The sequence below is a fragment of the Anomaloglossus baeobatrachus genome, chromosome 4 (assembly GCF_048569485.1).
Source record: "Anomaloglossus baeobatrachus isolate aAnoBae1 chromosome 4, aAnoBae1.hap1, whole genome shotgun sequence".
Lineage (NCBI taxonomy): Eukaryota > Metazoa > Chordata > Amphibia > Anura > Aromobatidae > Anomaloglossus > Anomaloglossus baeobatrachus.
This window is the reverse complement of record NC_134356.1, coordinates 662,991,510-663,008,933: the sequence shown is the minus strand read 5'-3', so window position 1 is coordinate 663,008,933 and position 17,424 is coordinate 662,991,510. Positions and strand designations below refer to the sequence as shown.

General features: G+C 44.5%; 1 protein-coding gene across 2 annotated transcripts in view; it reads right to left on the bottom strand.

The window, feature by feature from the left end:
* Nucleotides 1-17,424, bottom strand: part of EPOR (erythropoietin receptor) — a 34,307-nt gene that overhangs the window by 15,995 nt on the left and 888 nt on the right. The window contains exons 1-3 of one of the 2 annotated variants that reach the window (XM_075346578.1): nt 6,963-7,295; nt 3,337-3,460; nt 677-858 (exon numbers count right to left, since the gene is read on the bottom strand). In XM_075346578.1, coding sequence (XP_075202693.1) covers nt 677-858; nt 3,337-3,460; nt 6,963 — 307 coding nt within the window. In that variant the 5' untranslated portion in view covers nt 6,964-7,295. Of the gene's footprint in view, nt 1-676; nt 859-3,336; nt 3,461-6,962; nt 7,296-17,424 lie in introns of those variants that run through there. The other variant, XM_075346577.1, reaches the window with a different exon arrangement.

The window sequence follows — 17,424 nt, the reverse complement described above, 5'->3', positions numbered from 1 at the left end:
GGTCCCCGGTTCTCCCGTTGCTACTGTGTCCCGAATTTCAAGGTCAGTGAGGTCCTTGATGGCCCCTCACTGTGCAGATTTTATCAGGTCTGCCTGGAGCGTTGGCCTGACCTAGGGCTCCGTACCCCGTTGGTGCGTAGTTCCGGTAGTACTCCACTGTACTCCACCAGCAACTAACCGCCTGGGCCCACAGGTCACTGTTACACTCTTGACAGTCCTTCCTCTCTTCCACAGTCGCTGCTCAACTCTCCACTGTCTAACTGACTGTCCACTGTATGCCCCTTCTACCTGGTCATCTAGTGTACTGGATTGGCTCCACCTCTAGGCGGACATCCATTGGTTCAACACTAGCCTGGTACCAGTCTATGGGGAATTTTGCGGAAAACAGGGCTTTCTGGAGTGTTTGGATGTTACCGACACTGGTCTTCTGGGTCCCTAGGAGGTAGGCCCTGCATCCTGGTGAGGGATGCAATACCTTGTAGCTCACTGATGGCTTCAGGGGCGCTACATACTGCAGTGATCCCACCTCTTGGCTTGTCTCACCGGCATGGGGGTCCACCTGAACCCCCTACAATATGAGACACACGGACGCCTGAGTTGATAATTATGACTGAGGTTTCGGTATGTCATGTATCAGGACATTATGTGCAGAAGTGCCCGAGTAGAAGGTTCTTACCAATTTCTTCTGTTTTGCAGTTTCGGCTGAAGCTGCTGTTCTCCCAGTTATCCGTCACTGTGATATGATGAGGATCCAAGGAAAGAAACCCAACGTTATCAGGTGGAAACTGACAAACATGCCACCATGTGCCATTAGTGGCCGCCACCGTCCTTAACTTGCAAGTTTCTGTTTTCCCGTCACTGGTAAAGAGAAAATGAAATTAATACTTTGCAGAACAAATATAAGAATAAACAGTGTACCCAGCTGTCTCACCATTGTACGTTAGGAGAATTTAAAGGGAATATATCAGTAGGATCAAACCTCCTATGCTGTCTATATGGGCGTGTAGGTCAAAGGAAGCTGAATAAGATGATACCTTGATATCTGTGATCCCATGTCTTATTTCCAAGATATACACATTTTTCTAAATATGTAAATGAGCTTTAAGATCTATGGGAGGGACAGAGATCTCCCTGAGAATCTGCCTTCAGGACTTATTGTAAATGAAAGAAGGCGTTACCATTGTGACACATGTACACTGGAGATCAAAATTGGAGAACAACCCATAACTTCCTAAATGTTGCGGTCATTGTTCCATCCTATGTGATTATATCCTAACATGAGGAAACTCGCAGGATTTTCCGCTTATTTCATAAACTGAATTTATTTGAAAGCAAATAATAAGAATGTAAATGAAAAAGACACTGATCAAAAATAGAGAACACTTTCAGATCCCTGCAAGTTATTGGTGTTAATCTGGCGCCTGGTGCTTATTTCCTTAATTATCTGACAAATCCTATGTAACTGGCAGCCTAATTTTACAGTTTGTACTGATTTTGCAAAAATGGTGTGCTGTTCCAAAGTGACTGAAACCCTTCGGCCTTTTCAGGTTTCAGGTGGTCCAGATGAAGACCAAAGGGGTGACCCTATCAGTCATAGCAAGAGGAGTTGGTCGTTTCAAGTGTGTGATTTCGAGAATATTACATCTTTACAACATTACAAACTCTTTCAAGTCCCCCAAGAAGGCTGGTCACCCTCGAAACACAAATGCAAGTGAGGACAGGATAATGCGGAGACTCTCCATGAGCAATTGTTTCACCACTGTAGCTGGAATTGCTCGCTAGTTCAGCACTGAACAGGGTAAGGATCTGTCTCGTCATACAGTGTCATGACGTTTAAGAGCATTTGGACTGAAAGCCCAAACCTCTCATTAGCAGAAAAAATCACAAGGCTAGTTTCACCTTTGGTGAGGAGCATGTTGTGAGGACAGAGGAGAAGTGTCCACAGTTCATTTTAGTGATGAAAGCAAGTTTAATTTATTTGGATCTGATGGGAAACATTATGTTCGTTGCCAAACTGGGGAAAGACTGAACCCAAAGTGTGTTAAGAAGTCAGTGAAAGGCGGTGGAGGAAGTGTCATGGTTTGGGGAATGTTTTCTGCAGCAGAAGTTGGATCTCTCATACTGCTACATGGCAGAGTGAATACAAGTGTGGATCAGAACCTTCTCCAACAACACATGGTTCCTTACTTGCGTTCAACACTCAATCAGCCAGGAATTTTCATGCAGGACAATGCCCCCTGTCACACAGCAAAATGGGGAAGGCAGTTTCTTGAAATGGAAAACATTGAAACAATGAAATGGCCTCACCCTCACCTACTGTAGCCTCACCCATCCCTTGTAGACTGTGAGCCCTCGTGGGCAGGGTCCTCTCTCCTCTTGTACCAGTTTGCACCTTGTTTTGTTTATGATTATTGTACTTGTCCATACTATGTATACCCCTTTTCACATGTAAAGTGCCATGGAATAAATGTCGCTATAATAATAAATAATAATAATGGCCACAGCCCAGAGTCCTGATCTAAACCTAATAGAAAACCTCTGGAAAATTCTTGGTGACAAAGTTATGGCCATGAAACCAACAACAATCAAATAATTGTGGAAGAGACTGGAAGAAGAGTGGGCCAATATCCCACCAGAGGAGTGTGAGAGACTAGTGATGTCCTGTGGCCGCAGATGTGCTGAAGACATTCACAGCGACGGCCGGTGCACGTCCTACTGATTGTGACTGTTGTTACCTGCAGAACATTTACTGATCATCTCTCTCTGTGCTACAGTTATTGCTGTTCTCTAATTATCATCATCACGTTTTGGGCAAAATAAAGGTTTTATGGTGATAAACTTTGGATCTTTTGTAAAAGCCTGTTCTAGTGGCATGGTGCACCCATTACAAAAAAAACCTTCATGTTCATCAATGTAGATTACATTATTTTTTAATAAGCAAGTGATCACATATTGTTCTTTAGTTTTGATCTCTAGTGTAGATCAGAAGAGTCGACTGTCAGTCATTACATGTCTCACACTGGTAACACCTTCTTTCATATATAATAATCCCAGGAGACAGATTCTCAGGTAGATCTGTGTCCGACCCATAGACCTCAAAGCTCATTTACATATTAAGAATAACATAGATTTCTCTGGAATAAGACGTCTGATCACAGATATAAAGGTATCATTTTATTCAACTTTCTATGACCTACATGACCATATTGATGGCTTAAGAGGATTGATCCTACTGACAGAGTCCCTTTAATTTGTTAAAAATGCATGTAAATACCTCTTCTGGGATTAGACCAGGTGAATGCTTGTGATGGTTTCTGGGGGCTTATTTATACTCACAGTTCATCCTGAAATGTATAGCTGGAGGCGTCGGATCTGCCGCTTTTCCAAAAACAAGTCATATCAAACATGTCGGTTGTGAAGCAGAAAGGAAGCACGGACTTATTTTCGATGACGCTGGACACTGAGGAAATGAGAAAGTAGTGATAAGTCAATAATACAGACGGCAACTATGGCTTGTCAGTCATTCACTACTTTGCTGTGAGGTCAACAGAAACAAGAGTGTTGATGTGCTCTCCAGCACTACGACAGGACCTGATACTTTGCTTCCACACAGATAAAATAAAAGAAACTCTGGTCAACGTGCCAAAACAAAATTCACTAATGTACTAGGTGACAAATGACAACCTACAAACCTCCACACAATAATCTGTTGTTGTCACTGGATCTCCCTCTCTCCTGTTGATGATGTAAGGATTTTTTGACCGGATGCCTGTGACAGGCGACATGCTGCTGCACAGGATACAGTCTGCAGCCTCTCCTGTACCTTCTTGGCTAAAGCCTCATTCCCACTTCCATTTTTTGTACGTGTTCTGTCTATCATGACTACAGTGCATGTATCACGGGGTATATAATGACAGAACAGGGACCCCTAGGCTGGCCCTCAGACTCAAGACCCTGCACTGTCCCTTATCTCGGAGGTAGGCTTGATGGTAGTCAGGTCCGAGCCCCCAGCGTTACCCTGACTCCAGGAGAAAATGCATAAAAAAAATGCAGAAAAAACACAGTAATCAGAATAGATTGTGATTGTGCATTTTGGTATAGAGAACTACAGAAAAAGTGCAGATAAAAAGCAACAGAAAAAAACTCAGGATTTACGATATGTGTGCACACATTCTCAGGAGTTTTCCCACTTGAAAAACGCTTAATACTTTACAACAGAAAGTCTTTTTTGCACAGTGTCAGCGGGTTTTTTTTTGTTTTTTTTAATTTTTAAAGGATTTTTTCCATAAAAGTGTATAAAATGCCAGTAAAATGATGCCCACAAAATGATGAAAAAATGGTAAAAAAAAAAAAAGAAAAAAATCATAGAAAAAGCGCCCAGGAAACCATGAAAAAAACCCTCTAAAAAACAGATGTTTTAGGTTTATAAAACTCCAGTGAGAATGGAGCGATTCCTAAATGATTTTGTGCTCGAAAAACATATATATATATATATATATATATATATATATATATATATATATATATATATATATAAAAGATCTCACAGGTCACAGTTCATGTCACACCAAATGAGAATCATGAGGTAAAAGGTACAGAATTGTGGCAAGCCACAGATCTGGCCAAGGTTATTAAAGAATTTCTGCAGTACTCAAGGTTCCTAAGAGCACATTGGCCTCCATAATCCTCAAATGGAAGAGGTTTGGGACAACCAGAACTCTTCATAGACCTGGCCGTCTAGCCAAACTGAGCAATCGTGGGAGAAGAGCCATAGCGATCGAGGTAAAAAAGAACCCCAAGATCACTGTGGCTGAGCTCCAGAGATGCAGGAGGGAGATGGGAGAAAGGTCCACAAAGTCACCTATCACAGCAGCCTCCACCAGTCGGGCCTTTATGGTAGAGTGGACCGACGGAAGCCTCTCCTCAGCGGAAGACATATGAAAGCCGCATAGAGTTTGCAAAAAAACACATGAAGGATCCCAGACTATGAGAAATAAGATTCTCGGGTCTGATGAGACGAAGATAGAACTTTTTGGTGATAATTCTAAGCAGTATGTGTGGAGAAAACCAGGCACTGCTCATCACCTGCCCAATACAATCCCCACAGTGAAACATGGTGGTGGCAGCATCATGCTATGGGGGTGTTTTTCAGCTGCAGGGACTGGTTGCAATTGTTGCAATTGGAGGAAAGATGAATGCGGCCAAGTACAGAGATATCCTGGAAGAAAACCTCTTCCAGAGTGCTCTGGACCTCAGACTTGGCCGAAGGTTCACCGTCTAACAAGACAATGACCCTAAGCACACAGCTAAAATAATAAATGAGTGGCTTCAGAACAACTCTTTCATTCTTGACGGGCCCAGCCAGAGCCCTGACCTAAACCCAATTGAGCATCTCTGGAATGGCCTGATAATGGCGTCCACCAACGTTCACCATCCAACCTGACAGAACTGGAGAGGATCTGCAAGGAAGAATGGCCGAGGATCCCCAAATACAGGGGTGAAAAACTTGTTGCATCATTCCCAAGAAGACTCATGGCTGCACTAGCTCAAAAGGAGGCTTCTACTCAATACGGAGCAAAGGGGCTGAATATTTCTGACTATGTGATATTTCAATTTTTCTTGTTTAATTTGCAAACATTTCTATATTTCTGTTTTTTGTCTGTCAAGACGGGGGATGGGGAGCAGAGTGCACATTAATGAGAAAAAAATGAACTTTTTTAAATTTACCAAATGTCTGCAATGAAACAAAGAGTGAAAAACTTAAAGGGGTATGAATACTTTCCATAATCACTGTAAATGCACAGAGAGTTTTTTGGAACAGGTGGACTCGAGGAAAGAAAAAAAAAACGCTGAAAACGAATTGCTCAAAAATATACTTTCCTATTCACTTCTTTTGAAAAAACACTTGTTTGTTTATATGTTCGTTTTTTATTGTTTTTTTTCCATTTTTTTGTTTTTTTGTAAACAAGGTGTGAGAAAAGAAGGTGCATGTCCCTCCTTTGAAGGGTCTCCCGACTGCTCCAAATTACGCATTGTCCAATTAAAAGGCTGCAAATAAATAGTCAGGGGAAAAAAAAAAATTTGAAAACTCTTCAAAAGTCCTCCAAAAATTTTTTTGAAAAGTAAAAAAAAACTTTGTAGGTTTACATCCACTAGGAAAAAAAATAAGCAGCGTGAGATTTCAGAAATCGTATCCATTTTGCTGGTCCTGTAAAACACTGGGGTTTTTTACACATGAAAAAAAAAGCTGCGGCCGTTGGATGTGTGCACAAGTGTGGCGCCCTGGACAAGCCAGGGGCCACAGGTAACAACACACACACACACCCCCACCCCCAGCAGTTCACAGCAGGCATCCCCAGTGAGACCTGATTTCTTCCCTCGGGTTCAGACAGACACACCGGGTGGGCGGAGTCAGGCAGATGGGCACGCCCACCGCTCGAGCCACCACCGAGCAGTAGCAGCAGCAGCCGGACCCGAGCAGTGGGTGAGCGCAGCGTCCCCTCCTCCGCCCGCGACAAATCCAATGGGGTTTCCCAGCACAGGTTCAAATCCTGTTCGTGATGCCAAGTTGTCGCGGGCAGAGGAGGGGACGCTGCACTCACCCACTGCTCGGGTCCGGCTGCTGCTGCTGCTGCTCGGTGGTGGCTCAAGCGGTGGGCCGGATCCCGGGGACTCGAGCGGCGTTCCTCGCCCGTGAGTGAAAGGGGGTGGTTTGGTTTAGGGATATTGTCCGTGACGCCACCCACGGTTGTGGTGAGGTTGTGACACCACCGCTGCTCTGGTCGGGGATCCCGGGAGCGATGACAGAGAGCAGCGCAGTTGTTGCTTTCCCTTCCGTGGGTAGGGGGTTTGGTTGTCCCGGGGCCCGGTTAGAGAGGGATGTGTAGCAGGCGGGTTACGGGGCCTGGTGAGGTGCAGGGTCGCGGGGGCAGCGCGGTGCCAGACGGCACGGTGGTACTCACTCAGCCAGTAATTTACACGGAGTCTCTGGTCAAACAAACGGCTGGATGGACGGGTCCCACAGGCGGCTGCGGTGTTTTTCCCCTGACCCCAGGTTGGTAGTGTAAGTCCTTTCCTGCACCTTCTTGTACGCTCCTCCTTCGCTCCGGTTTCCAGCTGGCTCCCCGGTTCGGTACCGGTGGGCCACCGCCCAGCCCCAGCTACCTACGGTTCCACCAAGACTGTCTTCCCGGCTCCCGCAGACGGCCACTACCGTCTGCCTGACTGGCTACACGAGGGACCTAGGCTCCAACCTAGGCCCCAGTCTGCGTCTGCCTCTCTGCAGACCTCCTCTCTCTTCCTCTGCCTGGACTTAACTGAGCTGGTTTTTGCCTCAGGCCAGCTAGACTCCTCGGTGGGCGTGCCCATCTGCCTGACTCCGCCCACCCAGTGTGTCTGTCTGAACCCGAGAGAAGAAATCAGGTCTCACTGGAGATGACTGCTGTGAACTGCTGGGGGTGGGGGTGTGTGTGTGTTGTTACCTGTGGCCCCTGGCTTGTCCAGGGCGCCACACAAGCCCTGAGGATATGTGATCATGGTGGATGCACTGCGGTTTTCCAAGAGTAACCTCTTCAAGAAAAAGTATGTGACCCCTCCTGTATCTTTCACCAGTAAGGCCCAGGTTACATGGAAAAATAAGCTGCTTTTCGTGTCTCATGTCCATGCGGAGCCCTGCTTTATACAGTATGTAGGGGCAGTGAATGATCCCATTGCCCATTGGAGGCCATCGTACGAATTCTCCAGCAACCCATAATACCGCTGTCAGCCCTGGGTGTGTGTCTGGTCACCTGGGAAAAGGTATACTTCTATAGTGTTTTACTATAACAACATCATACAGTTCCCAAATAATACTGCACTATAAATGATACATGATATAATAGTACCATATATTCCTAAAATAGTATTTGTCTGCAAATAAAAGTGCCATAAGTTGTCAAATAATACTGCGCTGAACATAAAAGTACCATACGCTCCTCAAATAATGCAGCACTGGAAATAAAACTGCCATATCGTCCTCAAATAATACTGAGCTTGACATAAACGTACCATAGAGCCCTCAAATAACACACTTCTGGAAATATAAGTACCATACCGTCCTCAAATAATACTGAGCTGGACATAAAAGTGCCATAGAGTCCTCAAATAATGCAGCACTGGAAATAAAAGTGCCATAGAGTCCTCATATAATACTGCGCTAGACAGAAACGTACCATACAGTCCTCAAATAATGCACTACTGAAAATAAAAGTGCCATAAAGTCCTCAAATAATACTGCAATAGACATAAACATACCAAAGAGTGCTCAAATACACTACTAGAAATAAAACTGACATATCGTCCTCAAATAATACTGTGCTGGACAGAAACGTACTATACAGTCCACAAATAACACACTACTAGAAATTAAACTGCCACACCGTCCTCAAATAATACTGCGCTAGACAGAAACATACTATACAGTCCACAAATAACACACTACTGAAAATAAAAGTGCCATAGAGTCCTCAAATAATACTGCGCTGGACAGAAACATACCATACAGTCCTCAAATAATGCACTACTGAAAATAAAAGTGCCATATCGTCCTCAAATAAAATAGACATAAACATACCATAGAGTTCTCAAATAGCACACTACTGGAAATAAAAGTGCCATACAGTCCTCAAATAATACTGCACTAGACATAAATGTAACATGCAGTCCTCATATAACACAGTACTGGAAATAAAAGTGCCATACTGTGCTCAAATAATACTGCGCTGGACATAAATGTACCATAGAGCGCTCAAATAATACACTACTGTAAATAAAAGTGCCATACTGTGCTCAAATAATACTGCGCTGGACATAAATGTACCATAGAGCGCTCAAATAATACACTACTGTAAATAAAAGTGCCATACTGTGCTCAAATAATACTGCACAAGACAGAAACGTACCATATAGCCCTCAAATAGCACTCTACTGTAAGTAAAAGCGCCATAGAGTCCTCAAATAATACTGTGCTGGACATAAAAGTAACATAATAGTGTCACAAACAATTTGTAAGACCTTCTATCTGTATATTGTCCACTACGGGTGAAATGTATGGCCTCCGCTGTCCTTGTCTGTGTCATGGGACCGCACTTTCCATTTGCTTCTATGAGAGGCCGCTGTGCTATAGTTTTTTGCTGTGTAGGGTAGATTGCGTTTTTTGTGTATTTGTATGGCCACATTAATACAGTTGATGGAGGGAAGGTGGAGGCCTAATGGGTCAGGGTGGCATGGACCGGGCGGTGAGATGAGCTGTATACAGGGCTGCAGACGCCTCATGTCCAGTCTGTATAGACATGTGTGGGTGTGCGGCCTGTATTCTGCACACAGCGCTGCACATATCCTGGCGCCCCTCCTAGTGCTGTACATCTGCTGCACCAGATAACACGTTCTGTGATGCTACTACAGGACCATGACGAGTGTCCTCCAGGACATAGCCTCCTCCTGCCACAACACAAAATATGTTTTCTTCTCACATTCTTGAAGATTTGGGGATTAGATCAGAAGTTGTTATTGTAACTGAGAGCTTGTTTTTGGAAACAGGTTATTTCATCATAAGCCCCTCATCCCTGTCATTTCTCCAAATATGTCCCCTCCCCCCACTCTTCTCTCCAAATGTTTACCCCTTACTATTTTCTCCAAATATGTCCCCTCCCTCACTCTTTTCTACATATCTCCTCGTATAACTCTTTTCCATATGTCTCTTACCCCACTCTTCTCTATGTGTCTCTTACCCCACTATTCTCAGTCTCTTCCCCCACTGTTCTCTATGTGTCTCTTACCCCACTATTCTCAGTCTCTTACCCCACTCTTCTCTATGTCTCTTACCCCACTGTTCTCTGTGTCTCTTACCCCACTATTCTCAGTCTCTTACCCCACTCTTCTCTATGTCTCTTACCCCACTCTTCTCTATGTCTCTTACCCCACTGTTCTCTGTGTCTCTTACCCCACTATTCTCAGTCTCTTACCCCACTATTCTCAGTCTCTTACCCCACTCTTCTCTATGTCTCTTACCCCACTCTTCTCTATGTCTCTTACCCCACTGTTCTCTGTGTCTCTTACCCCACTGTTCTCTGTGTCTCTTACCCCACTGTTCTCTGTGTCTCTTACCCCACTCTTCTCTATGTGTCTCTTACCCCACTATTCTCAGTCTCTTACCCCACTCTTCTCTATGTGTCTCTTACCCCACTCTTCTCTATGTGTCTCTTACCCCACTGTTCTCAGTGTCTCTTACCCCACTCTTCTCTATGTGTCTCTTACCCCACTCTTCTCTATGTGTCTCTTACCCCACTATTCTCTGTGTCTCTTACCCCACTCTTCTCTATGTGTCTCTTACCCCACTGTTCTCTGTGTCTCTTTCCCCACTCTTCTCTGCGTGTCTTCCCCCACTCTTCTCTGTGTCTCTTTCCCCACTCTTCTCTGTGTCTCTTCCCCCATTCTTTTCTGTGTCTCTTTCCCCACTCTTCTCAACGTGTCTCTTCCCCCACTCTTCTCTACACATGTCTTCCCCCATTCTTCTCTACATGTGTCTTCCCCCACTCTTCTCTATACATGTCTTCCCCCACTCTTCTCTACACATGTCTTCCCCCATTCTTCTCTACGTGTCTCTTCCCCCACTCTTCTCTACATGTGTCTTCCCCCACTCTTCTCTACTTGTCTCTTCCCCCACTCTTCTCTACGTATGTCTTCCCCCACTCCTTTTTATGTGTCTCTTCCCCCACTCTTCTCTACGTATGTCTTCCCCCACTCCTTTTTATGTGTCTCTTCCCCCACTCTTCTCTACGTATGTCTTCCCCCACTCTTTTCTACGTGTGTCTTCCCCTACTCTTCTCTACGTGTCTCTTCCCCCACTCTTCTCTAGATGTCCTTCTCCCCACTCTTCTCTGGATGTCCTTCTCCCCACTCATCTCTACATGTCTCTTCCCCCACTCTTCTCTGCATGTCTCTTCCACCACTCTTCCCCACATGTCTCTTCCACCACTCTTCCCCACATGTCTCTTCCACCACTCTTCCCTACATGTCTCTTCCACCACTCTTCTCTACATGTGTATTCCACCACTATTCTCTACATGTGTATTCCACCACTCTTCTCTATAAGTCCCTTCCCCCACTCTTCTTTAAATCTCTTCCACCACTCTTCTCTACATGTCTCTTCCCTACACGTTTCTTCCTCCACTTTTCTTTACGTGTCTTCCACCACTCTTCCCACCACTCTTCTCTACGTCTCTTCCACCACTCTTCTTTACATCTCCCTTTCCTACTTGTGTTTGTGACTAAGGGGTAATGTTGCTCCATAAGGACACAGTCAACCTGGCATAATGAGACTTATAGGTCATGCAATGCATCTTGTAAAATAAAATGTGAAAACAGGCTCTTCATATAGGAAGACAACAGAGTCCCCTGTACCACCTTCTGCAAGTAGCAATCCTAAATTGTATAAAAAACTCTAGTTGCATGTAGAGATTTTTGGAGTATGAGTAGGAGACATGTTGACTGGGTAAGAAGCTTTTGATAGAGGTTCTAAAGAATAAAGTTTATTCTTAAGGAAACTGCCAATATAGAGTACATGAGGGCTATGTAAGCTGTGATGAGAGCTTTCCACGGGAATCCAGAAACTGTGCCAGAGCTTCCATAAACTGCTGGAGGTCCAAAAACAGCGGCAGCAGAGAAACCCAGTGCCACCTAGGAAGAGTAGGGTTGGAGCAAGAGACTCCTAAGGCTATGTTCGCACGTTGCGTTTTTTTCCGCGTTTCTGCAGCGTTTTTAGCAGCAGCGTTTTTGATTGCCAGCAAAGTCTATGGGAAAAGCAGAAATCCTGTCTGCATTTGCTTTTTTTTCTGCAGCGTTTAATTTGCATATTTGTGGTCAAAAACCATGCTGAAAAAGAAGCAGCATGTCAGTTGTTTTTGCCATTTCTGCAGCGTTTCCTTAACATTGGAGTCAATGAGAAATGTCAAAACGCAACCAAAAGCAACCTTCCTGCGTTTTTCATGCTTTTTACCTGCTTTTCCACTGCGTTTTTGGCTTCAAAAACGCATGCTTTTCTGGCATAAAATTAAAGGGTTATAATGTTCCTTTACACACACACAATAACCGAAAATTTAAATGCAAAAAAATAATAAACTTTACCTATTTTTCTGGTAAAATGTGCATAACCGCTATTATTACATTAAAATTTATATTTTCCATATAGTTTTATTAAAAGTTAATTTTATCCTTTTTATTCTCTTTTTTCTTTCTTTTTGACTATTCCAACTTTATTTCTCAGTGTCTTGATCTACAAAACGCATCTGCAGAAACGCAGGTGAAAACGCAGGGAAAAAACGCTGAAAACGCACTAAAAACGCGGTAAATACGCATGCGTTTTTAGCGCTGAAAAATGGTCAAAAGCCATTTGGTCAAAAACCAAGGGAAGGAAAACGTGCAGAATAAACTGCAGGTACTTCGACGCAACGTGCGCACATAGCCTAACTCTAGTAGTCCGAGGCAGGTGGATAGTGGGGTCCTATCACATACTGATTGTGAGGCCTGGTGGGTGCGGAGAGGAGTTTCCCTCATGGAGAATGAGGCTTAAAAGTAATAGAATTGGTCCAAGAAACCGGAACATGACTGCCTAAAACTGTTGTTGGCCTCATCCCCTTCCCGCTGTGAACAGTTTTAGTTTTTGACACTATTTAGGAGAACATACAGTAAGTGTTTTTATTCATTTTTAACGCTATTATTTTCAGCCATAATGTACAAAAACAGCCATTTTAGTATTGTTTTTTGTAGGGTTTTGTTGTTTGGGGTTTTTTTTTTTGTTTTTTTTTACCATGCAGGATAAATATTGTGATTTTTGAATAGTTTGAGCCCTTACAGACCCTTTACTTTTTTGTCTTTAGATTATTTGTTATAATTTAATTACACTGAACTAACCATGTAGTGCACTGTACTATGTTTGCTTGTCAGAATTCTACTGACAGGAAGCCTATTAGATTCTGCAGTAGAGTCTAATAGACCTACCCAATTTGGCTGACCTGGAGGCCACTGTTGTGGTCCTTTATGGCGTCTTTTTCAGGCTTCTTTCCTCAGGAATTTGCCTGAAAATGCTTAAAAAAATGCTAAAAAGAGTTAACATATGCACTGCAACGTAAAAAACGACTCACGGTGCATATGTTCAGTGTGTTTTTCAAGGCTTCCAAAGCCAATGAAGAGGCTAAAAGAAGAGAACTGATCATTCTACAGGTGGTTTCTTGCTCACTAGTTTATATATACAGTAAAAAAAAAGGCACAAAAACAACCAGAAGATGACAACGAAAACTTCAAGAAAAAACCTGAAGCATCTTTTACTTCATAATCTCTGGCATCTAAAAGACATCATGCGTGCATGCCCTTAGGTTTCCAACCATTGTGGCAACTTCATCGGCACCCTGTAATCACATTGTGGGAAGCTTGTTCCCTCCCTCTGTCTAACCGCCTAGATGCTGTGGTCACTATTAAATTCCGGCATCTAAAGGGGTTAAAGAGCCAAAATCAATGATTTTCAGTTACGCTAGGAACTCAGATGTCACTCATCGCCGGGCTCCCATTATGAGTGTACAAGCACAGCTTCTGAGCACAGGCCATCACACACAGGTAGGTCTCGGTGCCTTAACTAAAGGAATTACATGATATTCTTGTACAACATATCGCCTTAAAGGATTTTACCACTCAAAGCTCTGTCAAAAAAATACCAACCTCTCTGCTATTTTTCAGAGACAGCAAAAAGAGCAAGTGCAACTTAAGACGGGGCTGCAGAACCCAATTAAGGGTTTCAGAGCCCCAGTCTCCGGATGGTGGTGGAATCCAGCAGTCTCCGTCAGCAGGAGACGGAAAGACGGCTCGGCAGAACCGAGGTGGACCGGGACAGGGTTGTAGCCCGCCGGTACCGACACGGGGAACCGACCCGGAAACCGTAGCACAGAGGGGGTACTTGGACCCTGACGCCAGGACTGAAACCAGCGGCCTAGCTAATTAACCGATTGGGGCTAGGAATGTAGGTCCTGTCCCACCCAAAGTCCCTCATAGAAGACAACAGCCCACCGATAGGGATAGGAGGCCACCGCCAGGGCCCATAAATCCCACAGGCCAGCGTCTGCGGGCACGGCTCCTTAGGCCACATCCAGCCGGGAGCGGACTCCTGAGTTCTAGACCAGGCAGTCCACCATACACAAAGTCAGTGCAGAGGAAAAGGACAGTGACCACCAGCCCGGGTGGGAGTCCTGAATGCAACTGGCTGCGGCGGCCGGCTACCAGCACCTTGGTTTACCAAAAGACTCGTGTGATTCATTTACCGTGAGTAACCAAATATCCCCCTGCTTGCTCGGGCGCGCCGGCCCCTGCCGTTGCTATACCCTGCACAACGACACTGGGTCCTGGGGCAACCATCCCTACCCACGGAGGGGTTAACAACTTGCTGTACAAAATCTCCCCCGGGTGCCCCGTAACAGCAGCGGTGGTGTCCCACCTCACCACACACCGTGGGTGGCGTCACGAACTTATTATGGCCTAGCCCGTACATCTACATCCACGTCCCCTTTTTATTTGGCGTGCCCGTGAGACCCCCGGGTTCGGAGACCCTTGAGCCACCCCCCTAGAAAGTCCGGATCCGAGCAGTGGCAGCTGCTGGCACGGGGGCGGCACAATTGCATGAAATAAGTATTTGATACAATAGAAAAACATAACTTAATGTTTAGTAGAAACCTTTGTTTGCAGGTACAGAGGTCGGCCGCTTCCTGTAGATCTTGACCAGGTTTGCACACACTGCAGCTGGGATTCTGGTGACTCCTCCATACAGATCTTCTCCAGATCTTTCACATTTCGGGGCTGTCGCTGGGCAACATTGAGTTTCAGTTCCTCAAAAGTTTTTCTATAGGGTTCAGGTCTGGAGACTGGCTAGGCCACTCCAAGACCTTGAAATGCTTCTTACAGAGCCACTCATTAGTTGACCTGGCAATGTGTTTTGGGTCATTGTCATGCTGGAAGACTCTGCCACATCCCATCTTCAATGCTGTTACTGAGGGAAGGAGGTTGTTAGCCAGAATCTCGAAATATACGAGCAGCTGCTGATAAGTCTTTGACTTTGTGATCTTTTTTTGTTTCTATGGTAACGTATGTTACATCACATGAAAGCCTTATGTGTCTAATATACGCTTTCAAAATTTGTTTTTGTTGCTTATGGCAACAGTGTTCTACGCACGCGGGAAAACAAAATGGCGGAGTCTAATGCGATATTCACAGCAACTGAGAGCAGAGGAGTGATAAATTTCTTGTTTCTGCAAGGAAAGTCCGCGAAGGATATTGATGGTATGTCTCAGACATTGGGGGAGCAATGCCCTTCATATTCCACAGTTAAGAATGGGGTTGCCTAATTTAAATCGGGCAACTTCAGCACCAATGATGAGGAACGTCCTGGACGACCAAGAGTGGATGTTGTTCCGGAGATCGTCGATGCTGTGCACAACCTCATACTGGAGAATTGACAAATTTCAGCTAAAGTAATAGCAGACATCATGGGGATCTCCCTTGAATGTGTTTGTTTCAATATTCATGAACATTTGGACATGAGGACGCGATCTGCAAAGTGGGTTCCCAAATGCTTGACAACAGATCAGAGACACATGCGAGTGAAAACTTCCCGGTCTACTTGTCAGCGTTTCTGGACTGATAAGAACTTCCTGGATCGAATGGTCACTATGGATGAGACCTGGATTTATTTGTATGACCCGGAAAACAAGGAGCAGTCAAAAGAGTGGAGGCACAGTGGTTCTCCTCGTCCAAAGAAGTTCAGGGTGCAAAAATCAGCCATTAAAGTGATGGCGTCTGTGTTCTGGGATAAGGAGGGCGTGCTGCTAGTGGACTACCTTCAAAAGGATTCCCCCATCAATGCAAGGTATAACATTGAACTTTTGGACCAATTGAAGGCAGCTCTAAAGGCCAAAGGAATCTTGTTCCTGCAAGACAACGCCTCCGCTCACACTGCACAAGTGACCACAGCAAAACTGGCAGAGCTGGGCTTCCAGCTGGTGACCACCCACCTTATTCACCAGATCTAGCTCCCTCTGACTATCATCTGTTTCCAAACCTGAAGAAACACCTCCACCTCAAGGATACCAAATTTCACACCATTTCTGATGCCATGGCTGCTACGGACGCCTGGTTTGAGGTACAACCAAAATCCTTCTTTTTGCTAGTTTACAGAACTTGGAATACGATGTAAGAAGTGTATTGACATCAGTGGAGAGTATTTGGAATAAATGTAAAGTTTAATCATCCAATCTCGCTTCTTTCTGGGTAAAGCCAATGATTTATCAGCAGCTTCTCCTGTGACCCCCATCGATCCTCCCTTCAATACGGGGCAGTCGTCCTGTCCCTTTTGCAGAAAATCCCCCCAAAGTATGATGTTTCCCCCCATGCTTCACAGCTGGAATGGTGATCTTGAGGTTGTACTAATCCTTCTTCCTCCAAAAATTGCAAGCGGAATTGATACCAAAAAGTAGTATTTTGGTGTCATCTGACCACATGAACTTCTCCCATGCGTCCTCTGGAACATCCAGATGGTCATTGGTGAACTTCAAACCGACTTGAATTGAGCTGGTGTGAGAAGGGGGACTTTGCGTCCCCTGCAGGATTTTATATCCATAATGGCATAGTGTGTTACTAACGGTAGTCTTTGAGACTGTGGTCCCAGATCTCTTCAGGTCATTAACCAGATCCTCCCATGTAGTTCAAGGCCGATTCTTGACCTTTCTCAGAATCATCCTTAACCCACAAGGCAAGATTTTGCATGGAGCCATGGACTGAGTAAGACTGACAATCATCTTGTGTTTCTTCCATTTTCTAATAATTGCAACACCAGTTGTTGCCTTCTCACCAAGCTGCTTGCCTATTGTCCTGTAGCCCATCCCAACCTTGTACAGATCTACAATTTTGTCCCTGGTGTTTTTAGACATGTCTTAGGTCTTGGCCATGGTGGAGAAGTTGGACGGTGATTGATTGAGTGAGTGGACAGTGTCATTTATACACGTAACAAGTTCAAACAGGCGCAAGTAATACAGGTAATGAGTGCATAGTAAAAGAAATAATAACAGGTCTGTGAGAGCCAGAATTCTTGCTGGTTGGCCGGTAATCAAATACTTATTTCATGCAATAAAATGCAAATTAATTATTTACAAATCACACAATGTGATATTCTGGAGTGTTTCATGGATTCTGTCTGTCACAGTTGAAGTTACCTATGATAAAAATGACAGACTTCTCCATTCTTTGTAGGTGGGAAAACTTGCAAAATCGGAAGTGTATCAAATACTTATTTAATTATTAAACACACTCTGTGTAAGCATATTTCAGGATTTGGATACTGGATTTGTTCCT